Raw genomic sequence first — 25,501 nt, forward strand, 5'->3', positions numbered from 1 at the left:
AATGGACGTGGGAGTATCATCCACAAGGTACACAATGAAATCATCACCGGAGGATTTTTCAATCCTCCATCTCTTGCTCCGTTTAGGAGCTTCATTGTCATCCTTCTCAATAACAATCTCATGTGATTGTTCAAAATACTCATTAGATGTACTAGATTCAGGAACTATCTCAGTAGAAATTCTAGCAATGCTATGCATATCTTTCATAGGAAACATATTCTCAAAGAATGTTCATCACGAGATTCCATAATAGTATCAACATGCATATCAGGTACTTCGGATTGAACTACTAAAAATCTATAGCCTACACTCCGCGGAGCATAACCTAGAAAGATACAATCCACTGTCTTTGGTCCGAGTTTGCGCTTCTTAGTAATTGGAATATTGACTTTCGCCAAACATCCCCATGTGCGCAAATACGAAAGTGATGGTTTTCTCCCAGCCCACTCCTCGTAAGGGGTTTTATCTTTATTCTTGTTAGGAACTCTATTCAGGACATGACATGAAGTCAACAAAGCCTCCCCACCATGCCTTTGATAAACCAGCAGCGGCTAACATGGAATTCACCAAGTCAATCAGCGTGCGGTTTTTCCTCTCGGCAACCCCGTTTGATTGGGGCGAATAGAGAGGCGTCCTCTCATGAATAATACCATGTTCCTCACATAATTCATCAAAGATTTTAGGAAAATACTCACCACCACGATCCGACCTAAGACGCTTGATCTTTCTCTCTAGTTGATTTTCAACTTCGGCCTTATAAATTTTAAAGTAGTCTAAAGCTTCATCTTTAGTTCGCAACAAATAAACATAGCAAAATCTAGTCGCATCATCAATCAATGTCATGAAATATCTCTTTCCACCTTTTTTCAACACACCATTCATCTCGCATAGATCAGAATGTATGAGTTCTAGAGGTGCCAAGTTTCTCTCCTCGGCCGCCTTGTGAGGCTTCCGAGGTTGCTTTGATTGCACACAACTATGGCACTTAGAACCTTTGGCAATGGTGAAATTTGGAATTAAACTTAAACTGGATAGCCGAGACATTAAACCAAAATTAATGTGACATAAACGAGAATGCCAAACACTGGTATCATCACTAACATTGCCACCAATATGGTTCACAGACTTATTACTGAAATCAGAAAGCGAAAAGCGGAACAAGCCTCCGCACTCATAGCCTTTACCAATAAATTGTCCAAACTTGGAAACAACTACTTTATTCGACTCTAAAACAACCTTAAACCCATCTCTCGCATAGAAGGGAGCCGCTAACGAGATTCTTGTTCATAGTAGGGACATGCTGCATGTTCCTCGACCGCACGATCTTTCCCGAAGTGAACTTCAGATCTACCGTGCCAACACCACGAACAGAAGCATGTGACCCATTCCCCATCAAGACGGAAGAATCCCGGGCGACCTGGTAAGAAGTGCACATGGATATGTCAGCACACACATGAACATTAGCACCCGTATCAATCCACCAACATGGAGATTGAAAAACCGAAAGAACAGTAAAGAGATTACCGTGCCCATCAGCATTGCTAGCGGTCACCGTGTTGACTTGTCTCGCCTTTTTCTTGCGGTCTGCCCTCTCTAGACAGTCCTTAGAAAAGTGGCCAGTCTCTCCACAGGTAAAGCAGCTCAGATCTGCTTTGTTTATCATCTTCTTCTTGAAGGTTGCAGTCTTCATAGGCTTATTGAAGGAGGGCTTGTTATTCCCTTTGTTCTTGTTGTAGGGTTCCTTTCTCAGTAGTATCCTTAGCCCGAGCTTTCTCCTCAACATCAAGAGACGCTATCAGATTTTCAACTGATATCTCCTGTCTCTTTTGTTTGAGAGTTGTGGCAAAGTTCCTCCATGAAGGGGGCAACTTAGCGATGATGCATCCAGCCACAAACTTGTCAGGTAAGGCACACTTAAGGAGTTCAAGCTCTTTCGCAATGCACTGTATCTCATGAGCTTGTTCAACTACAGAACGGTTGTTTACCATCCCGATGTCATGGAAGCTCTCCATGATGTACGAGTTCATCGCTCGCATCGGTTGCACCGAATTTAGCATTCAATGCATCCCGAGCTCTTTACCATCCGTTATGTGCATGTACACATCACACGGACGATCAACAAGAATACTCGAACGCATCCGATGAAGAGAGTATTGTTTTCCTTGAACTTGTTCTGATCTTGGTCAGATATAGTTCCTTCAGGTAAACCATTACTAACTTCGAACACTTTCAGATGAGTAAGCCAGAGCGTGGCCTTAACTTGCCACCTCTTGAAGTGCACACCGGTAAACTTATCCGGCCTCAGTGCATCAGCAAAACCAGCCATTGTTAACTCAGAAATTGCCTACAATTAGGTTTTTGGATTGTTGGATGATTAGGCACAATTTCCATGATTAATTCCAGAATATTAAGCATGACGACAGCAACTACTAACATGTGAAACTCGAACATACTAGATGCATTAATCAACATGAATAGTAGCATGGCAAACGGTACAACATCCATCGCTAAATAGATCGAGATATGTCGCACGTACCAATCTGGCGGAGGTGGCGGTGGAGGTGTAGCAGATGATGTCGCAGTAGTAACGTTGTTGATGACAACGTTGTTTATGACTGTGACGACGGGTCGAAGTAGACGGCGTTGAAGACGACGGTAGGCAGCACCGCCCGACTTGGACGGAAGACGACCCGTGATGAAGAGCTTGAGCAGTCGTGCAGAGCGCTTCCCAAAAACCTAATTCGCCCTCTCCCGTACAGGATCGCAAGGACGAGTGGTTCCGGAGACCTGCTCTCTCGTTCGCCGATGCACGTCGGCGCGCGGGATGGAGTAGACTACGATGGCGGCGCAAGCAGAGGTGGAAACCCTAACTCATGTATTCGGTGTGTTTCTGCGGTAGCCGGGCAAGAGATTATATAGGCTCGGGAAACCCTAGGCAACGTGGGCCACGCCCACGTCGCACGAACGTTTCGAGTCGGTTACAGATAGCCCACGATCCGGGAGCGACCCGAACCGACTAAGTGTGACGCGTCCGTCTAGGACTCTGTTCGTTTTCCTGAGTTGCAAAAAGTAAGGAAAGTCTCGGCTCAATCCACTCACCACGAGCGCGGCGCGTGTCGTGTCGTGTCGTGTCGAGTCGAGTCGAGTCGAGACGAGCGAGGAGGAGCGCGCGTGTAGCACTCCTATTCGCACTCACTTACTAGTGGTGAAACAACCCACCTTATAAGGTGGTCTAACTTCCTCCCAACTTTCAATGTGGGACTAAACTTCTCACCTCTTGCCGCTCCCTAGTGAGCTGCCACCAACTTGGGCTCAAACTCACAAGGCTGTCACTAAGTGGGCTTTGAGATTTATAGGGAAAATCTGAAATCTAGTATGGGCCACTAAAAGTAGGCCCAATATTTCAACAGAACCACCTCGAGATCCACATCAAGTAGTCCCAAATGCTGATGGCCGCCCTCTGGGGTTCCATGGGCGACGATGCCAGGGGATGGTTGAACCACACCCACCTCGAGCTCCACATCAAGCAGCCCTAGATATTGATGGCCGCCATGGAGAGCACCCTGTCGGAGAGCAGGAGGACGATTGTCCTTGGGCTGGCAGGCGAGATGTCCCTCGTCAGCGGGTTTGCCTCCAAATGGTGCCACATGGCATGGCCATCAACCTATGACGACCTAGCTTTAGAGAGGCCGTGCAAGTGTCACCACAAGAATAAGATTTTTTTTATTTGATAATATTTCTAATGTATTCGAATTCCAACATATATTTTCTGACTCGTATCTTCCATGGTCAATCATTAGAGTACATACTGAATAGCCTCTATGAAATGTGCACTTGCCGCATTATTTGTTCTTTTAATCCTTACTAAATTTTGCACCGTTCATATCTTAGCTTTGATAACCTGATAGGATGACTCATTGTTGAGAAAAATAATTCTGGATAACTAATAGCGCTATCATCATAACTCTCTCCGTGTCAAAACAGCTCCTTAAGAAAACGTAAGGCCCGCTTAAATTTTGTTGGTCCACCGGAAATTCAATTCCACAAACTTACAACTTTAACCGTAAGTAAAAAAAACACACATTTAAAAAGTTTATTAATAAATATGTATAAGTAAAAAAACATACTTTAAAAAAATTGCAAGACAAATGCAACGATACCATTTATACATCTTAATTCATACTTTCTCCTAGTTTTTTTTATTAAATTGAACTTTTTGAAGTTTATCTATCTACACACGAAAGATGCATAAGCATCTACAATATGAAGGGCACACAACATGGAAATGTATGTCGCGATGGTTCTAACAATAATATTTTTAAATTATAAATGTTGACATAGTTGGTTAAACTTTGAAAATTTGACTTAAAACATCAACCCAAAACTATATATTATGCGTCCTATTCTGGAAAGAAGTATATTTTAGTGGTCGAAATAGTTCACGTCTTATATTTCAGCAGAGGGAGTACTTTACAATTCAACAATCACATAGCACGACATGACAGATTACCATCAGCAACAAACAACATTAGGTCGCACCAAAACAAGCATGTCACACGGTCTGAATGTTGGCATTGCTGCATTTGATTAATCAAGGCTACATATCTTGATCGGGAAAAAGTTGTCAAAATAACAACAGGCCTATACCATCAAGGAATGGTGATTAAGTTTAATAGAATCCTTCTAAGACCGACCAAAAAACACTAGAGATAATATGTTAACAGAACAAACAACATTCTGCCAATACATATATATACATACACACATTTTTTCGGCCCGGCCTAAAGCTGACTGAGGTGGCCATAACATGCTTTGCTGTATTTACCATGTCTTATCTACCCAAAGGCCGAATCATTATTCCAGGGGGGACGCCTTCTGGGAATGGGACCGAGGCTTTGGACTCCTGCAGCTTTCCTTGTGATGACAAGAGCAAGGCACTCACAACCCCAGCAGCATCTCCTGATTTGGATACAATGTCTGCAAAACCCAAGTAAAAGAGTAATCATTGTCTTGTTATATAATATATATTGTATGTGATTTTTCTGGAAAAACACTTGCTGTAGCTGGAAAAAAATGCCATGAGAAGCCGCTTTGCCATGTAAGGAGTATATAACAGCACAAAATAGCGAAGAATTTGTAATGAAATAGAAGAGCGTCGCAATACGATCAAATGCTGCATGGGTTTAGCATATAGTGGAATTACCAATATTTTGCCTATGACCCTAAGGCTTGGCTAGAAACGAATGGAAGCGCTGCACTTTTGCAGCATCTTTCTTTGATGTCTGCAACTTGTCAGGCACAATTCCACTGGCTAAAAGTCTCCTCCGCTTTCTCAACCGAAACAAGAAATCTTCTGTGTCAAGGACATACGAGACCTGTATATATGACATCATTAAGATATACTGATATCCCAGTAAAAATTTAAAGCGTCAAATTCCGAACTATATAAACAAGCAAACCTTCGAGGTCTTGCAGGATATCTTGCATTCAAGACCATTCGCAACTTGGACACCATCCATGGTCTTCAATGAATCAGAGGCCTCATCACTACTTGAATTTTTCCGCTTATTCCTGGAAGAACGGTATGAATGATGGATTAAAACAGGAGAAATGAAATCAGGAGCTTAAATTTCAATGTGGGGTTAGCGGTGGGGGATACCTTCCAAGGAAGACACCATCAGACAACATTGTGTCAGACAAACCTGACAAAAAGTCACTGAAGAGATATGAGGAAAAATTTGGATCAATCGATACTGCAGTCACTTCAGGCTTTTCATGACCATATTCCATGAGCTGAACCGACAACCTCGTTGGATCTGAGCACTGCAATAGGAAGATAAACTGGAATTTATCATTCTATGACATCTAGCAACATTGCAATACAAGCGAACCAGTTCATTTGCAAGACAAATGGAACAGCATTATTGATAATTAATCACGATAGGATGCAAAACGGAACAAGACTTACACATTCAAATCGATACATGCTCTCATCATGGAGTAGGACACGGGCATTTTCATGATAAACTAGGTCAAAGAACCTCCCAGGAGATCTTGATTTTTCATATAAATAAAGCTGGAGAAGCTTGTTGTCCATTTCATCTGTTGCTATAGCTTGAAGCTGATGCCAGCGAAGTAAAATAATGAATGTTCCAGCCAACCCAGAGTGACATAGTAAAGCAGGGGATGAGTCAACTTACCTGCTTGACAACTTTGTATATCAGTTTATCCAAAGTAAAGAGAACATAAGACTGGGTACCAATAATAGCACGGCAGTCATCCTCAAACTTGGTATTATCAGAAGAACCATCAAGTAAGTTGTAGAGTGCATTCAGGAACCTTCATCAAAAGTAGAAATCAGTCATGGTCATGTGTATGGGGAAGATGCAGTAGAAGCAACTAAACATTGCGAAAAGCTGCATTACTTTGCATATAGGTCAGGGGGGTTTGTATCCTTAGAGGTTCTCCATTTCTTTTCAGCACTCGCAGAGTTTGTCTTTGCTGAAAGCAATCTTTCGTACAACATCTGCAATTGATAAGTTTAGCTAAAGAGGGCACATGCAAATTACTTAATTACATAGGGTCAAAACTACTGTAAAGCTTTACCTGATGCAGCCTGAACAAGACATAAAATGAATCATTCCCATAAAATATATGTGAGGATTTCTCTTCTCGACAATGTAAGGATGTGGGTACATGCTTGGCCAGTGGTTTAACCGAGTACAGAAAGCGTTCTGATAAAGGTAATGATATGCCTCCTTCAACATCATGAGTCTCAGTTGTCCCCTCTGCCTCACCCTCACTTTCTGCCTTTGTATCCTGATCATCATGATCCATATCTTCTTCCTCATCATGATCTTCACGAGAACAATGATCACCATCGCCAGATTCACTTCCCGATGGATCTTCACCAGCCTCAGAAGCATTTTCACTGTCCTCAGTAGACCTTTGAGTGCTTTCCTCACCCTCGTCATCAGCATCATTCTCGCCAGCTGCCTCAGTATCTACTTCACCAGGTCTAACCTTGGATGTTCTGCTTGTAGAACCTTCTTTTGTTTTAGATGCTCCATCTTCCATGGGCACAAAATTGTCCTCTTCAAAATCTCCATTAGGAGATAATTCACCCTCCTCTCTTTCAACTTTCGAAATATTGTGTGATGCCGCAGGTTCATTAAATAGGCGCCCTTTATTACCCTCATTGGTGCCTCCACCATTTAAAGATGTTCCTGGCCTGCCAGTCTCTCCAGCCTGTCAAGGAGAACAGAAACATATGAGCATGTTGTTGGATGCCATCCATAGAGAAAAGATTAACTTGCATTTTGCATTACATGAATGCATACAACTCAACACAAGCATAAAAACATTCCAAGCATTGTCATCAATCAGGCAATAGACAGGTAAAATGTGACAGTAAAACAAATAACAAAAGCAACAGAAATAAAGAAAAGGAAAAAAAGAACACATGGGAGAAGACACAGCCCTTTAAGAAAATAAACTTCTAAAGAAAAAAATCAATACCTGGCACCAGCAGCAATACCAACTCCCACACATTATATGATGGTAATACTTGGCACATTTTAACACAGGTGGAAAGTAAATTGAGATCACGAGAAGTTCTATACCTCAATAGATGGTGATAATTGATGGCTAGCCCTGGCACCACCAGCCACACTAACTCCAGCATGTGAACTTCTAGAAGCATTCATTCCTAGAAGCCAGGCAAGACAAATCATAAGCATTGGCCAAAAGAGACCTAATCAAGTTATAGATCATAAAAAATACAACGTATCGAATTAGCAGAAACGCAAACCTGGTGCAATTTCCGAGTTTGCCTTAATATTGTTATGCTGTACTGCTGATCTCTCAGTAGGCATGTTCTGGGTACTTACTGCAGACATTTCATCTGTGATGAAGGCAGCAGCTTGCACTCCTCCATTTGGTGCAATATTTGATGCTTCCTCGTCTCTACGAGCAGTTCGATCTGCATCATGGGAACCATTTTGAGAGTCTGCGGCAACTCCTTTACCCAGTCGCGCCAATCTAACCACACCTGATGGTGCTTGATCCTGTTGTTTGCTTTCATCACCATGACCTTGCTGGGCAGCAACTCCATCTGTAGTAGTATTGCTTTCCCCCAGAGTTGCAATACTAGATTTTGTGATTCCATTCTTGGGTTTAATCAGATCTGCATCCATAGTACCATGGGATCGAGGCTGAACACCTAAAATTGGCTCCAGAAAAGTTGTCCACATTTTCATCACTTTGTCTAGTTGGTCCGAGGAGCTGCAGACTTCTCCACACGAGTACTTGACGATCTTATAAAGATCTTCATGGACTTTTGAATCCACATACTCAAATGACATATTGGGAACTATAGGCCGCCTATTTCCAGCAGCAATAGCAATGAGTACATCGTCTTCCTTTCTTTTCTTCTCATTAATTTCTTTAATCTCGGTCAATAGAGCTGCACAAGAAATAAACAAAGATTTAAGCAAAATTAGGTAACTAGGCATAGCTGGAACTATAAAAAATATTTACATGTATAAAAAGTGTGCATACATTTTACGCTCAGGCTCTTCGAATCTTGCTGCTTGAAATAGAAACTGCGATGATCAAGTGACTTGTGATAATTTTTGGCATAAATTTCAGCCCAAACCTTGTTGAAATCTGAACGGCACCTTGACCATTCCTCCTGCTTTTGTTTTAGCCTACTCAAGATAACTGGCAGTGCAACACTGGCATTTCTCCGAAGAACGTCCATCACATCCAGGCCATGGTCACCGTACAACCGTTCAATGCACCTTAGGTTCAAAGCTGTAAAGCAGGGGTGAATAAGCCACAGGACATTCAGGCTCTAGTTAGTTCAAGCTTTGCTAACACAATATTATCATGCGCGGAACACAAGTATACGTACGAGTTAAATGCTCGTCCATGCGTATCGGGCTTTCTGGTTTTAGCGAGTTATCTTGCATTTTTTCTATCAACTCCTCGACACGCTTAGTTGCTGCATTAACTGATTCCAACAGCATATCCAGCTCAAATCTGAAAAAGTTCAGACCAACATGTAACCAGCATGAATAAATAATTGAACAAAAAAGAATTATTCACATAGGATAGCACGAATCACATGGCATTCACTAGTCGTAGCCCAATTGCTCTATACTATTGTAAAGTGCCTAAACGAATTTACCCCATGGCTCCACCACCATATGCAACAATCATAGGTTTGTGGTATTAGAAACAAATAGAAGTGGCTCGAATAACACTGAAAATATGGGTCTCCCAATGGTTAACTGTGTGCAAGTGCTAGAACGTAATCAAGCCGGCCAACAGAAATATTAAGGTGCTTTTTTTTCCTGTGCGATTAGGTTATAGGAATATCATCATGCCGCTAATTGCCATGTTCCACCTAGGATAGGATGGACCCCAATAATGATTCTAGCTGAAGCAACCCACAATTCAACACTACTGCATACTCCCTCCATTCTGATTTAGTCTACATTCTAGAGAAAATGAGACAAACTAGTATTGCATTTATTAGTACTACTTAGATATGTAAACAACCAATCAAAGCAACATTGGAAACAACAACACCCAATAAAAAGAGCAAAACCACTTCGTTTTCAGTGTTGTTGTTGACTAAAAGCTAGAATGTAGAGTATTTCAGAACAAATTTTGAGTCTAGAATGTAGACTATTTCAGAACGGAGGGAGTATTTTGATTAGATAAAAAATTACCACTGTAATTAGTCACCTATTGTGTCCGTGACTTGAGAAGCTAACCAAAACATCATTGACTAATGTGAGTGCACAGGTTTTCTGTTACTGTCTGTTTGCAGCCCTATGTAAGAGCCAAGTCCCGGTTGTCAACGCGAAGACTCAAATGTAAACAACCCAAATATGAGTTTCTACTTATGCAATGTCCAGTTACATAATATCAATACTAGCCCTGTTATCCACATGAGCCTCTCTCTAAACCCTAGTGCACAAAGTGCAAAAAAGTACCATTGAGCATCGATGGTAGGGTATGCCTCTAAACCCTGATTAATATAAAATATAGTCTAAGATTACTATCATCACAGTGCAAAGCTACATCATATGTCCAGCTAATATGAAATTGCATGTTAATGTCATCTTCTGAGTAACAAAGATAATGTGGCACCTGTCATCTTCACATCTAAATAAACTTTCTTCATACTGATTCTTCCGCATGTGCTTAAAGGAATAGTCTTCACTTCCTGATGTCACTGATACCCAGTGATCATTAAGAACTGAGGCTCCAAGATCAGTCCTGTTGCCTGCCGGAGGCATTGGGTACTGAAAACGGGATTAAACCAAATGTTATATGAAACACAACATGAAAACAATGGCGCTGGAGATATTATCTTACATTTTTAGGTAGAAGCCGGTAACTAGGAGTGCATCGCTGACAATTTGAGAGATCAAGCTCTGAAATTGGTTTGGATAGATACTTGTCTTTGGTGACAGAAGGTTTCTGGCTAGCACCTTCCTTAAGTCTTTCCTTTTCTCTTTCCCTGTCCCGGTCTCTGTTCCTCTCCTCCCTCTCATGCTCCTTATCTCTTTCTTTATCCTCAGTTTTAACTAGCCGTCCAGGTTGCTCTTCAATCCAGATAATTAGTGTTAACAAGGAATTTAAAATGATTTAGAAAGGGGGGGGATGCAAAGTTTGAAGCAAATCACCACATACTTTTGCTGAAGACTCCAGCCAAAAATCCATCTGCACCATGGGGAGAAAAACTCAGATAGAGATACATGAAATTAAAAATCAGTGACATATATCCTGCAAGATTGCCATCCATATACATTAAGTACGCAACGTACCTATATTTTCACAATGATCCAAGAATTCATTAAATCCATCCATAAGATCTGGGTAGTGTTGTAGTATATCATTTACCTGTAAACCAGATAGGATATGCATGATTCACGTCTAACTAATTAAGACCAAACAGGTAACCAAAAAGTGAAGCAACTGAAGTTTAAATACTGAATTTGCACAACTGCAGCAGAAACCCACCAAGTTCTTCAATTCACTTCTCGTAATAATTTCCTGGCTGTATATGTGAAGACATTTCAAAAACTCCTGGTAAGCGTCATATTCCAGCTTCTCCTTGACTTTCTCGCAAAAATGGAACTCCTGTGCGTATACACCTAATATTGCAAGGAAAACTTGTTAATGTAAGTAATAAGCAAGTGGAAAGTACACAAAGCTCTTCAGATATGAAGACGAAATTACAAAATTCAACCACATAAATCAACAAGTGAACACATTTTGTGCATTGTTTCTGATTGACTAACACAGCCATGAGAAGATTACAGTGAAACAGCGTTATGCAAGAGATGCATCCAACAGAAGGCATAAATGCAACGCATTTCAAGGTCATGCGGAGCATCGAAGTTGTATTCTAGTGGTGGTACCAAGAAGCAAAACTGCCACTGAGCAGAAATAGTATCTACTTATTAATCAATATTTAGAGAAACTTACTCTTCAATGCATCCTTATTATCATACGATGAAGCTGAGGCACCATTTATTCCATGATTCTCTGGGAGACCACCCTGCTGTGCCTCAGCGCCTGTAAGGTTTGCGCTTGGAAAAGGTTTACGCTTACGCAGTCCAACATCCAGGTCTTTGCTGTCATGTTCAACATCCTTCTCATCTCTCTCATAATCTCTCCTATCTCTTTCTGCCTTCCGTTCCTTGTCCGGACGTCTTCTCTGGCGATCATGCTCCACGTCAGGACGATCCACACTGGTGTCACGGTCAGCATGTGATGGATAAGCCCTAGGCTGAGAAAATAGACACAGGATGAAGGGTCAGCAAACTTTACACAATAATTAGTTTATGGCTGCTATATAGATGCACAAAAAGAGGCCAAATAGACACAGAAATATGATTGGTCTCATGTTGATGTCCCGGTCCCATTGACAGAAGACATTAAAATACCTTGGGCTCCCGTATTTCCTTCAGAGATGTAAAACTAACTGAATTGACCAAATATTGTGCTAAATTTAAGAAGCTGCATTTTGTATCTAAGCATTTTTCACCTACATGAAAGCCAAGGGATGCACTAGTGGATAAACCTCTAAAGGGCAGATTCCACTCATAAAAAATGTCACCCTGGTATTTCATGAGTTCCTGCACATGCGCAGGAGCAAAAACAAATGTGCCCTTCTTTTTTTACTTTCTGCAATTACACCTTCTAATTTGTATAGCACATTTCAGGCAACCACACCCCCAAAAGTCTAGAAAATGTTAGAACTAGAAGACAAAGGTTCTTCTGTCATAACATATGACACTATTTTCTGCCAAGTACCTAACTAGTCGCTAATAAAGCTCAAGAAATCCAACGCAAAAAGAATAAAGCTCACGAAATGACAAGAGGTCATTCATACCTTTTCACTCCTACCAACAGGAGGCATTAGAGGGGCTTCCCGCTTAACCAAACCAGCTCTTGGAGCAGTTTCTGCTTGCTGAGACACCGAGGTATCAGGCAAGAAGTGCTGGAATTCTTCGAGCAAGTCTTTATGGTCACAGAACAGTATCGCAACCTGCCAAAAAAAGACACGCTAAACTCAACACTGTAATGGAAGAAGATGCATACATTAAAGTAGAATAAACCAAAAAAAAAGGCACCTCATGGTAAACATCTTGGATGGACTTATTATCCTTGCGGTACATGTTGAGAATGTCCAGGAAAGACTTGTAGACGTGCTCGTCACGCTGGAACCGGCTCTGTACACAAGGGGAAACAAACCAATCATGTCGCAGACCGATACATACATATACCACATCTTTACATGACAGATGAGCCTGTGTGTGTGTGCGCGGGCGTGTGTATACCTTGATCTTGTTGACGAAGTTGATGGCTTCCACAAAATCAACAGGCTTCTTCTCCTTGTCATCCTGGAGCCTGATCGCAAAGCCCTTGGGCAGGAAGGTGTTGAACCCGAGGATGAGCTCAGGGTACCCGTTGAACAGGGTCTTGACACGGATAATCACCCCGTTGGTATCAATCCTGCACCCAAAAATTGCACCAACCATAAACATGAGCGTCTCGCTGGAGGGTAATTTACGGAAAATGGTGTGGATCGGAGTGGGGACTGCACCGACCTCTCGCTCTTGAAGTCGCGCATGACCTCGAGGAACTCCTCGTACTTGGCGCGGTTGTCCTGGAACTTGTCCTTGACGGCCTTGAGGTAGACGAGCGCGTCGTTGGTCGTCAGCTTCTGGCCCGCGGCAGCGGCCGCCGCGGAACCGCCCGACAGCTGCGCCGGCGCGGCAGCCTGAGGCTGTGGCGCCGGCGCCGGTGGACCCGCCGGAGGCATGGGCTGCGGCTGCGTCGGCCTACGCGTGGGGAAACAGGCGAAACCGTCAGATCACGGGGTAAAAAAAACGTAGAAAATAAAACAATTCCGTGCCGTGCCCCTAAACCGAAACACCATTTTCGACGCCCCGGACTTCGAATTGGACGGGAGGAACACGGATTCGGCGGTAGAAAAACGAGCGAATCCGCGCGGATTCCTCCCGCGGGGCTGGGGGGGGGGGGGGTTGCCTTCCCTCCGCGCTCTCTCGCCGACTCCGTCAAAGTAGCACGACGAAACCCCCTCTCACCCGCAAGCGGACGGGGTAAGAGGAGGAACGGGTGGGGGAATAGAGACGAAAACGAACTGCCTAAAACTGTAGCGCGGCGACGGCGACGGCGAGCGGGGAGGCGGGCGGGCTACTCACGGATCGGATCGAGCGGCGACGGTGGGGCGCTTGAGCTGAGACCCCGAGACGGCGTCCTCCCTGGAGCGCTTCATCCAACCACCATGCGCCGGCGTGCCCTCGTCGCCGCCGCGGGGGCGAAACCGGCGCCGGTTCCTCCTCCTTCACCGCCGCCCGAACGAACGAACGAATGAACGAAGGCCGCCGCCGATCTCCGCCGGCGCCGCCGACGCCGGATCTGCGGGTTCCCACGCGCGGCGGACTCCGCGCACCGAGCGGCGCTGGCTGCGCGAGGCGGCGAGGGCGAGCGCGAGAGCTAATGGGTTCGAGGTCGAGGGTAGGGGAACGAGACGAGGGTGGGGCGAGAGGAGACGATGGAGAGCGAAGAGGGGCGAGCGAACGGCTTAAGAATGGGGGGAGGCCGAGTAAACCTACCGGGTGGACGCCGCGGACGATCTGGGCCGTCCGGTGGAGGATAAGGGACACGCGGACGGTCGGGATGGGAGGGGACAGGCTAGCGGCGGTGACCTCACCGGCCTTTTTTGCTGCCTGCGTGCTTGTGCTTGTGTGCTGTGGGTAAAGTAAACACGAAACACACACGTCGCACGCGCACGGGGTGGGTGCGGGCACCGGCCCTGCCTTGGCTTGGCTTGGCCACCCGTTCCATTCGGATTTCGAATCTCGGATTTTGGTTTGCCAAGTTTTGTAGTATTTGGGTCTGATTTGTAGAAGTTTTTACTATGAGAAAATGAAAGAGAAAATATAGAAATGGGTGTGCTGTCCGGTTTGGAACTTTGGATTACATGTATTGGCTTGAAGGGACCGAAACACGTGTCCCGCATTTTTTTTTTTTGCTATTTTATATGTCTATCATATGTCCGAGTTCACCGAGCATCACGCTACCGATGACATTTATGGAGTCACTCGGAAAAAGGAAAATAAAGTAGCAGTTTCATCGCAAGACGATCCGAACAAAAGCCGTAAAGACCAGTGGTGGGTCCATCCCAACATCTCAAGACGGTAAACCAACCACACCGCCACCGAACCCACCCACCCTCACCCCACGTGTTTCGCGCGCGGTCAAAGTTGCTATTAATCGGTACCGCATATTGGCTCGACATTAAATAACACTAACTACAATCATGTCGCAAATAAGGGGAAACGGCAGGCGCAAACCCAACCTCGGTGAGCTCTGGTTTGTGCGGTTATGATTGTATCGTGTGTACGGGTTCGCCGAGCATCACGTTACCTAGCGACGATGTTGCTTTTGTTGCTCAGAGAAGTCCGGAAAAATATTTGTTTCGTTGCCAGGTTGTCAGAGTAACTTGAGAGACACTAACACTATCCTATATGTGTAACGTGTGTCCGAGTTCACCGGGCATCACGCTACCAACGGCATTTATGGAGTCACTCGGAAAAAGGAAACTAAAGTAGCAGTTTCATCGCGAGACGATCCGAACAAAACCCCTAGACACCAGTGGGGGGTCCACCTCAACATCTCAAGACGGTAAACCGCTCCCCCCAACCCCACGTGTGCCGTGCGCGGGCAAAGTTGTTAGTCGTTGCCACATATTGGCTCGACATTAAATAGCACTAACTACCATATTTGTCGCAAACAAGGGGAAACGGCAAGCGCAAGCCCGACCTCGGTGAGCTTTGGTTGGCGCGGTTATGGGTGTATCGTACATACGGGTTCACCGAGCATCACGCTAGCTAGCGACGATGTTGCTTTTGTCGCTCGGGAAAGTGCAAGAAAATATTTATTTCATTGCCAGATTTTCCGAGTAAAACAAGGAGGGACACTAACACTACAAAAAAAACTCCCATACCCGGCGGATTTTTTTGGACGAAACAACTTAAAAGTCTCACCAAAAGTATTTTACTTGGCGGATACACCTTTAGGGGCGGCCAACAAAGACGACAGATGGATATTCGGCGTGGTATTGTCGATACCGGCACATAAGTGTGCCAGGGTAGGTGGCAGGCAAGAGCGGCGTTAGTATATGACGTGTTTAATGAGCGCGGGCACATTTTAGGTCATCGCTTATTCTACGGTACCTGCACGGTGGGTCTAATGCGGGTGACTGGATTACCGCGTCCCGCTGACTACCGTGGCCCACCAGCCAACAGAAGTGTCGACCTGGCGGTTCTAAATATTTGGCCATGGCATATGTATTCTTCAACCTCTCCAACTTCTCTTCCCTTCTCTTCTCTCTGTGCAGAAATCTACAGCGGGCGGGGCGACGGGCATCGGATCAGAGCTATATTGGGGCCATGGATCTCAGCCGTGGGATGCAGGTGCACGTGCATTTGTGGTTATGAATTTTGTTTTAATAGAAATTTAGGGTTTGTTGATCCAGGTCGGTTTGTGTTTTCAATCTTGATTTTACACATTGCATCACCCTTTCGAAGTATCCACTCAATTGTATTGACGATGACCTGGTATGGAACAACGTAATCTAGCATTCCTCTCTTCGGTGCAAGGACAACCTTCCACCTTGTCTCTATGTTGTGTGTGACATCGACAAGCCACTGGACATGGGATGCACGTTCCTTGGATGCGGTGCTTTGAGCAAATTGAGTTGCAGTGTTATGGCCTAGAGCGATCCAGTGCAGACATCACGTTGTCTAAGATGTTGTTGATATCCTTATCTAATCGAGTTAGGACTAACACAAATGTTCAGTTTCAAGAGAGGGTGCGCAAGCAAGAAGAATTGAATGAAAATGCTCGAGAGGAGGCCAAGCAAATCCTCAAAGAAAGAAGGGGGATTGCCGAGGGATCTCCATCAAGATGATACAAGTTATTGATAGATTAAGACACGTATTTCATCTTGATGATAATGGGGATGATGAGATGTTTGATGATATTGATGAGGATGAGGACAAGGAAGAGGAGGAAGAGTAGTATTGTGAACAAGAATTTATCGATTTTAATATGTAGTGTTTGACCATGGAAGGTATTTTAATTAGGGTTCTCAGATGCTAATTATTGTCTTCCTACCTGTTTACCCTTCACGGGTGTTTAAAGGCGTAGAGCGATCCAACCCACCCAGGTTCAGATCTCAATTTTTTTTCCATTTCCCCACCTCTAGATCTCACGGGAAATCCTCCCATGCTCTAACCATTTCCAACCTCACTCTCTCCATGGCGGCGTGCACATTCCCTACACCCTTGATCATGGATGTGGGCACCTCTCCGACAACAATGACCGTGGGTGCAGGCACTGCTCCGACACCCTCGGCCTTGGGTGCATGCACTGCTCTGACGCCCTTGACCATGGTGTGTTGTTGCACAATCCGCCCTCGAGCACACCTCTGACATCACTAGTACAATCCTTACACCGCTGGTCAAAAACCTAGGTTTATTTTATGTTGCTGAATGAATAAATGGTATCGAGCTGCAAAGAAATGTCTATGTCATTTTAAGAACAATCTAGGACTTTGTATGCTAAAAAACTTCTATTGCGAAAAGATTTGTCTATGTTCATTCAGTTGGCTGATGTACTTAGAGTTTAAGTTTAGCAAGAATGTAGGCCTTTGTATGTTAGGAATATGTGTTGTGAAAAGAATTGTCCAAGTTGGCTGATGGCAGTGGTATATGTACTTAGAGTTTTAAGCTTACGAATAATATAGGACTTTGTATGGTAGGAATTTATATTCTGAAAAGATTTGTCCATGTTAGTTCAGTTGGCCGGGATCGTGGTAGATGTATTTATAGTATTAAGTTTAGGAATAAATTAGAACATTGTATGTTAGGAATTTCTATTGTGAAAAGATTTGTCTATGTTAATTAGTTCAGTTGGCCGATAATAGTGGCAGCTTATTCTTTGCAATGTCATTAAACTAGCTATGGATAACGCACGTGACAAGGTACCTTGTTCTTACTTGCATGTGCACTCCACCACCATGCGAGGAAACTAGTGAGACTTGTATGCCATAATAACATATACATGTATGTATGTCAAATAATATGACTAGTGAGACTTAGTTTCGGCTTCATATTCCTGATTTGCGGATAAGTATGGCCTTCATTATATGTATTCCAATGATGTTAACATGATTAGATCAAGAAAGAGAAATCTGGGCGTGTAATCAGAAGATACAAAGCCCTCGATCCCTTACTATGTTTACACCATGAATAAGACCACGCTAGGCAAAAGAAAGATGTCATCGTAAATTTCTCTGAATTCCAATCATGTTGATGCATACACAATATTAATGCGCATACTTACTAAAACTAGTAATTGTTTCTTTCTTCCTATATGGTACTTTGGATGCCCTTTTGCCCACACGTTTCTCATGGCTCACATTCGTGAAGACAGAGGCATGATCGAAATCACGTGTCCTTGTGGCAATCAGGCCATTGAAGAATTTCGTGTGAAGCATGGAAGTGATGGTACTATTATTTTGACATCCAATTAGACAAACTATGATTGGTCAACATAATCTATATGAAGTAGATGTTTGTGCATTCAAGTTTAAAACAAAGGAGGGCTATTTGGCCATGAAAATGCATAACATTAGATTTAGTGATTATGAATTTAGTTGGTTTCTTAGATTTTTGGCACATGTATGTGAACTTGATACTAGTAAAAAACGATGAAGCATTTTACATATAAACTATTTGTATTATATATTGTGTTCTTTGACCTTGTGTGCATTGTGAATTATATATTATTGTGTGTTATAAGCTTCGTTATATGATTTATAGCATACATGTATGAGTATACCGTAGGGGTGCGAGGTTCGGTGTATTATATGATGTGGTGACCCAGCGTACCACTGCATGGTGTAGTACACAAGTCGTTGACATAACACAAGTGAAACACCGTTCCACTCATATTACATCCCTCAGAGTGGTACAACAGAAACATATGCGAGTCAAGGTATGTCTATAGAAGGATACACAAGCTGTTTACAGAAGATCAACACAGCCTCCTACTATACAGTGAGGTAAAATTTCAAATAAAGCTCCAGAAGAACGACTCGAAGTCTAACTTATTGCTAACTTAAGCTTCAGAGCTACTAGGCTTGCTATAGAAATCTAGCTACTTAGGTGCTAGGATTAGGGAAAGGTTCCCTTCTATACTAGTCTAAGTTTCCATTATAGTTGCTGCAGCAGTTGACTTTATTGACTTCTTTGCTTGGATTCTTCATCTTGTTGCAGTTGACTCCTTTGTCTTCGAGTTCCACGGTAGTTCATCCTCCGGTGCCTCCATAGCTAAGCAGGGGATTTAAGAGTGGGATGAGTACGAGCGTACTCAGCAAGTTCATATTAGGAAATAGGTGTATCATGCACTAGCTACAGCCACGGCACTCGTAAAGTCATAGGCGAATGCAAGTTTTCATAAACATTTCTTCAAAAGGTTTGTTTTATTCGAAAACTATGCCCGTCGGTCTTCACGAGTTGACTAGAACTTCATGGAGTTCCTTTCCTGCCGCGTTCGCAGCTTCCTTCCCGAACAGGGAGTGACAGATCACAATTCGGTATCCTCTGCAGAGGTGCGTTACTTTTCCCATAAGAGAACTTATCCTTGATACCTTACCGAGACGCGTTTCTCGTCCACACTTCCTTGGTGTGGGGCCGAGTGTAAGATCCAAGCCAATCACCGCCTTCTCCGCGACCACCGCAAACCCACCCTTTTGTCCATCCGTACACCCCGGTAGACATCTCCCGATCATACGGCTTTACCCCCGGTGTACTATGGACAATCCCTCATAGACGGTAGAGCCTCTCATCCAAACGTCCGGATGGGGATTTTAAAGGATTTCCAAACCTACGGTAGTGTTATCTCCAACACCCCGCCAGGCTCTATCAAGTCCGTTGGCGTGCAGGAGGGAAAAGATACGATCGACTTCCCAGAGCCATTATAGATCTTATGGTTAACGCGATTTGTACGGCGCTAGAATCACTGGACGGCATTGGTACTTAGTCCTAGATGAATAGTACCCGTGCAATGGAACCTCCACCAATCAACACATACCATGGTTCCATTGCCCACCACATAGTCATATTCATAATTGTAAAATAATATTTGCTTTTCAATGCAAGAGTGATAAGTATAGTACTTTGCATATAATTTGATAAACATAATCAAATGACATGAGCAAGCGATGAACTTGCCTTTCTTGACTGCAAGATTATGCAGGCAAAAGCTTTGATACGGGAGAACTCCAAATTCTGAAATATCATCATTGTCCGGTAAGGACAATGTTTAAAGAACTAGCAAAGATGCTATAATGCATAGTATGAGATGCATTCGTCCCGAGCGTAACCTAACCTTGATGATTTAAGTTTGATTGACTTGTAAAGATTTCTTTAGGATGTGTTACACTTTTTGGATGGTTCTCAAACAAGGTTATTATTAGGGTTTGGTGATATGAATAGCATAAGCAAGTGATATAATGCATCATAACAATCATACACACAAAGAATAATGATATGGATAATATGTGAAGAACAGTTGTCAATTTTAAGTTCTACATGACATGGTTGATGATTACTTATATTATACTTCAAAAGAATAACTTTTGAAGAACATGTTGATTAAGAAATAATAGTATAAACAAGAACTATGGTTTTTATGGTTGGATTGACATCTGCACTTCAAAAGAATAACTTTTGAAGAACATGTCAAGTTAAGAATAAAAGCTATTATAATTAGGAGCTATGGCTTCTAGGGTTTGATTAGGATTTGTACTTCAAAAGATTAACTTTTGAAGAACAGGTTAATAAGAATGAGAACTACTATAAATAGAACCTATGGCTTCTAGGGTTTACTATTGGATTCATTTAGTTTTCTAATAGGAACTAGTTGGTTCTTGAGTAGAATGGTTTATATATAGCAAGTATTGGAAGGGTTATTACTAGGGTTTCTCCTAGATATCATATCAAAAGATGGTTCAAGGTGATGCTATGAGTTAGGTTTACCATAACTTCTCATTTGCTTCCCTAAGTATTCAATCATGGTTTCTAAGTTAGATGGTTTCTTACTTCCTAAGTAGGGTTTAGTTGAATAGGAGCATGTGATGTGAATTACTACACAAGGTTGGTAGTAGGGTTGATCATATGGTTCTACTAGAATATGATGGTTTGGATTGATTCCAATGGTGTAGTATTAAGAATGGTGATCAAATGGTGCTAATATGTGGTTAGAAAGCTAGGGTTTGTTCCTAAGTGGCACTAACGGATCATATAAGTATTAATCAAAAATAAAGACATGAGATGATGGTCTCGGGTGAATTGATTTTATTTTAGTGGATCATGATCATGCATATATTTGTTGTCTAGCAAGGTGCTATAAGTAAAGTGAAGTTTATATGATCATATGGCTAATCCTCTAGGGTTTTAGAATTGAAACTAATGTGGAATGATCACATAAAATAATAGGATCAAAGTCTTATTTATATTAGAACTAGGGTTTCTAATTATGATACAATCCCTAAAGTAATAATTAGTACTAGAATTAATGTGATTAAGTACTTTGCACAAAATTAATAATAGCCTTATCATTCAATTATTTTAAAAAGTTTAAGAATTAAGACAAATTTTAGTTAGGGTTTAGTTTCCAGAATGAGGGTTTTATAATTATGATTAGGTTTTAAAATAATAACTTGTTAATTAAAGAATGTTTAAGTTACAAATTTTGAGTTATCAAAATAATATTAGTTGTTGGTATTTTCTTGCTTTATTAATATTTAAAGAAATAGTAAATGGCAATTTGCAAATTAGGGTTTATGAATTACCACTAATCTTTTAATTGATGAAAATATGACCAAGAAAATTAATCTTAACATTTTATTTACTTACTGAATAGATAATATTTAATTTTGAAACTTCACTAATTATTGAATTTAAATTGGATTTAAAACAAATGAAAAGGCATAATTAATAAAGTTAAAAATAAGTGAATTTTTTATTTTGACACACATTTTTATTTTATATTTTATTTGAATAGAGTTTATTTTTTATGAGTATTTTGATATCTTATTTATATTTTTCTGAGCTAAAATGAATTTTATTTATTTCAGCAAAGTTTCAGTAATATTCTGGAATTTGAAATAACCAACAAATACTAAACCTACTCAGTACAAAGCTAACCCTAGCAACTGACTAGTGGAGCCAATGCCACGTTGGCTGCCATGTGAGGGAAGACTAAGTCAAAATCGAAAGGTGGCAACGGGCTCATCTCCGGCGAGGCAGTCGACGACGACGTTGTCGATTTGGACCTCCCCCGGACGATTGGGAACTACCGCTCTCCTCAGCACGTGATGAGGATTCTAGTGATGCTATCGCCGCTGCTAAATGGTCATCGGAGCATGGTCGTCGGCGAGGTGAAGCGGCGGTGCTCACGGGCTCACGGTGCGGAGGAGCTATGATGCGTAATTGAGCGGGCCAAGGGCACCAGCGGAACGAGTAGCTCACCAGAAGCACCGAGGGCTTGACGGTGAGGCTTAAGGTGGTCCGAATCGACGGCGAGGGCAGTGGTCGGCGTCGGAGAAGACGGCTCGGTGAAGACGCTCCAGGGGTCTACGGCTCGATTCCTTGCGTAGGCTGAGCAAGTCGAGGTCGGGGAAGACGCTGGCGTCCACGGCGTAGCTCGGGAGTGCTCCAATCACCGGCGAGAAGAGATGGCCGGCGAGCTAGGGTTTCGGCGTGAGAAGAAAATTGGAGAGGAAAAGAAGAAATGGGGAGCTAGGGTTCGTCCAGGGGTATTTATAGGCTTCAGAGACGCGCCTCGTCACGCGGCCGGTCGAGGAGAGGTCGACAGCAGCGAGGAGGAGGTGGCCACAGCATCGTGCTGTCGAGCTCCTGTGAGAGGGAGAGGATGAGGACGAGCTCCCTCTCGTTGATCTTTTGGACGAAGAGGTATGGTGGGCTGGGCTACTAGTGGGCTTGGTCGTTGGGCTCAGCTGCTGGGCTGCCAGGTATGCTCCTCTTTCTCTCTCTTTTCTATTTCCTGTTTTTATTTTCTGTTTTGAATTTGTTATTTGAATTCAAATCTGATTTCTATTTTGTTCTACAGGTTCTAAAATATTTTAATATCATAATAATTTGATAATGATACTCATTGTATTGTTTTGTTTTTAAACAAACATTTAATAATTGAATATTTTGTGTTCTTATGAGACACAATTCCAAATTCAAAGTAGTTATAATTTTAGGGTTCATTTAAATTGCTTTTTAATTTAAGAATCAAATCTTTTTTAAATGATTTGAAATTTATATCATGTGCATAGTGAACATATTATATTTTATAATGCTTAACCATAGATTACTCACATACAATTTAATTATGGCTAGGGTTTAACAAATGATAAAGAGTATGGTATGGATTCATGATTTTATGCATATGATGGTGTCTTAGGGTTCAAGAAGATGGTTGAACAAATTCTATAATAACTAATCTTGTTTAACAATTTTTAGTTTGTACTAATTAAAATAAATCATAAGATCATCATGGTCCATTCACTTGTTAGATGAGGGTCCAAGTCATAACACAATATTCCATTTGGGCAACTAAGCAAGGTTCTTGGAAATTAAAGTATAATTAGATATTTGTTTCACTCTACTCACCAAATGGCATTTAGTCTTTAGGTATATATGGTTTGGCTTTTACTTGTGATACATGATACACAAGTTAGAACATAATATTTTATGTGGAGTGGATTCTATTTGAAAGGTTTAGGGTTTTGGTGATGCTTCACTAATTGAAGTAGAAAATAGGCATGAGGCATGGCAGAGTTCTACTTATAACCCAAAATAATCCATGGGTTGGAATTCAAATGTAGTTTAGGTTTTGGTTATGGTTCACTAATAGGACATGGCTTTCACCTCCAGGATTAAAGGTTGATTTGAACAAGTAAGATTTAATACTACTCTAGTATTCTCTAGGATAGACATGGCTATGGTTAGCATCTATAATCTCTCATTTCTAAATGTATTGGAATGGCCTAAGGTCCTACTCAAGAGATGATGATATGATCCTCTAAATATATATATGGTTTTCCTAGGAATTTCTACCTTGATATCTAATGTAGCTTGTTCTTCTGGAATTCTGATAAACCTGCATCTTGTGGTATGCCTCCACCTCCTAGCTTCTTCATCTTGATCCTAACTAAAGCATGGAGTGGCTCTATGGCTTTGTTTCCTTGTATCATGCTACAAGATGATCAAATGGATGAAGGGTGTGGCTCCTTTTATAGACTTGGGGAAGCTCTAGTGTCATGACACATGGGTGGGTGACTCTTGTTTTAGTTTGATGAGTAAGGTGCTTGGTTGTCATGCCCTCATCCATAGCAATCCTTTGAGCATGAGGTGGCAAGTCTTGGGATGCAAGTCATGTAGATATTTTCTTCCTATGTGGCATGATCATTATCCTCTCATATGAATTATATTTAGATAGCCAAGTGGCATTTGTTACTAAATATCTTGTGGATGGTTTTATTATTGTGGATGAGTCACTATATCATATTTGATTGGATTTATATTATAATATTGGTCAAAAAGTCAAGGTTGAAGGTTATTCCTCAATTTTGAATAGTTGGTGTTTGATTGCACCAAGGCATGATCATATGAGTTTCAAAATACTCATGAGTAGTTTTATTCAAATAGTTTGAACTATAACTTGTAATGTAAATGGATTCAGTTTTATGATATTCCATATATTTAATAAGTTATGATTTAAATAAGAATGTGTGGCCTTTATGCACTTTAGACCCTATGATTTACCTTATTTATTAATAAGTTTAGAATTGAATTATATTACACACAAGAGTAGTTGAAGATACACCATGAGAATCATGGTAAAAACATTTACTTAGTAAAAGATATAGAAAAGATAAGTAAAGAATAGTTTCTTAATCCTTTGATTTATGGTTGAATAATTATTCATGTGTTGTTGTAGGAATGTCATGTTGAGATCTTTTATAGGATCTTGTAGTTGACCCTTACTTAAGGTGTTGTTTGTTGTACAACTAATTCCATTTGATCTAGCCCATAGATCAAATCATCTCTACCCAAAACAGGGTTTTAGCAAAGATCACAATGAAGTTTATAGCGCTTGACTTGATGATCTACTTCAATTCCGAGCAAGTCAAGTGAAATTTCGATTCATGTGGTAAGTTTTATTTGAAAGCGCGAAAATTTCCCGGATTTTCTATGCATGAATGCAATGCACACTTTGGTGTTCTCTCATTTTATTGCCTCTAAACCTGGGATATTACATATGATTATGCGCTGACAGAGATCATAGAAGGCACTATGTAGTTTCCGTCGTAGTATGCAATGGCACGACATATATTTTCCACCACAAGTACATGTAACGCGGCGTTAGACCTGTGTGCTGCATATGAGAAGCGCGCGACAAACTCTAAGTACCGTGAGAAGAAAAGAGTCGGGTCTACATTTCCCCAATGTAGTTATCCCTAATGGATTTTTCGTCGTGCTAGCACGAGCCCTGTAATTACGAATGTGCCTTAGCGTTTAAAAGCGTCAACGCTCACACATGGAGGCAAACTTGTTAGTCGTTACCATATCTTTGCTCGATGTTAATAATATTCACTACCATATTTGTCTCAAACATAGGAAATAACAAAGAGAATACCTTCCTGATGCTAACGAGCTCATGTTGGCGCGGTTATGGGTGTATCGTATATCTGAGTTCATCGAGCATCAAGCAGGTGATGGTATTGCTTTTGTTTACTATATCTTAAACTATGTTCGTTTCTCGATAGGATGTGGGGCTTTGATCGAGGACACAATATGGCAAC

The 25,501-nt window shown here is 41.9% G+C and overlaps 1 protein-coding gene across 1 annotated transcript; it reads right to left on the reverse strand.

Moving 5' to 3' along the window:
• Positions 1–4,552: 4,552 nt before the first annotated feature.
• LOC124661304 (paired amphipathic helix protein Sin3-like 4) lies at positions 4,553–13,840 on the reverse strand. Its single transcript, XM_047199170.1, has 23 exons — positions 13,752–13,840; positions 13,134–13,367; positions 12,864–13,038; positions 12,657–12,755; positions 12,416–12,571; positions 11,506–11,809; positions 11,038–11,171; positions 10,842–10,917; positions 10,708–10,737; positions 10,390–10,619; positions 10,162–10,316; positions 8,915–9,042; positions 8,560–8,814; positions 7,811–8,464; positions 7,623–7,708; positions 6,607–7,248; positions 6,426–6,526; positions 6,201–6,339; positions 5,969–6,121; positions 5,660–5,823; positions 5,460–5,571; positions 5,204–5,375; positions 4,553–4,977 (listed from the first exon to the last, which is right to left on the reverse strand). Exons 1-22 carry the CDS (start codon positions 13,823–13,825, stop codon positions 5,223–5,225), a joined length of 4,254 nt encoding a protein of 1,417 aa, XP_047055126.1. The 5' UTR covers positions 13,826–13,840; the 3' UTR covers positions 4,553–4,977; positions 5,204–5,222.
• Between the last annotated feature and the right edge of the window lie 11,661 nt (positions 13,841–25,501).

The sequence above is a fragment of the Lolium rigidum genome, chromosome 6 (genome assembly GCF_022539505.1).
Source record: "Lolium rigidum isolate FL_2022 chromosome 6, APGP_CSIRO_Lrig_0.1, whole genome shotgun sequence".
NCBI classification, from domain to species: domain Eukaryota; kingdom Viridiplantae; phylum Streptophyta; class Magnoliopsida; order Poales; family Poaceae; genus Lolium; species Lolium rigidum.

What these genes read in the sequence shown, in the direction of transcription:
- LOC124661304 (XM_047199170.1), bottom strand. Translation starts at nt 13,825, where the DNA reads ATGAAGCGCTCCAGGGAGGACGCCGTCTCGGGGTCTCAGCTCAAGCGC. An exon ending in CTGTTGGTAGGAGTGAAAAG is followed by an intron (nt 11,810 to 12,415) that starts GTATGAATGACC and finishes CTATTTTCTCAG; the next exon opens with CCTAGGGCTTATCCATCACA. An exon ending in GAAGAGCCTGAGCGTAAAAT is followed by an intron (nt 8,465 to 8,559) that starts GTATGCACACTT and finishes TTTCTTGTGCAG; the next exon opens with CTCTATTGACCGAGATTAAA.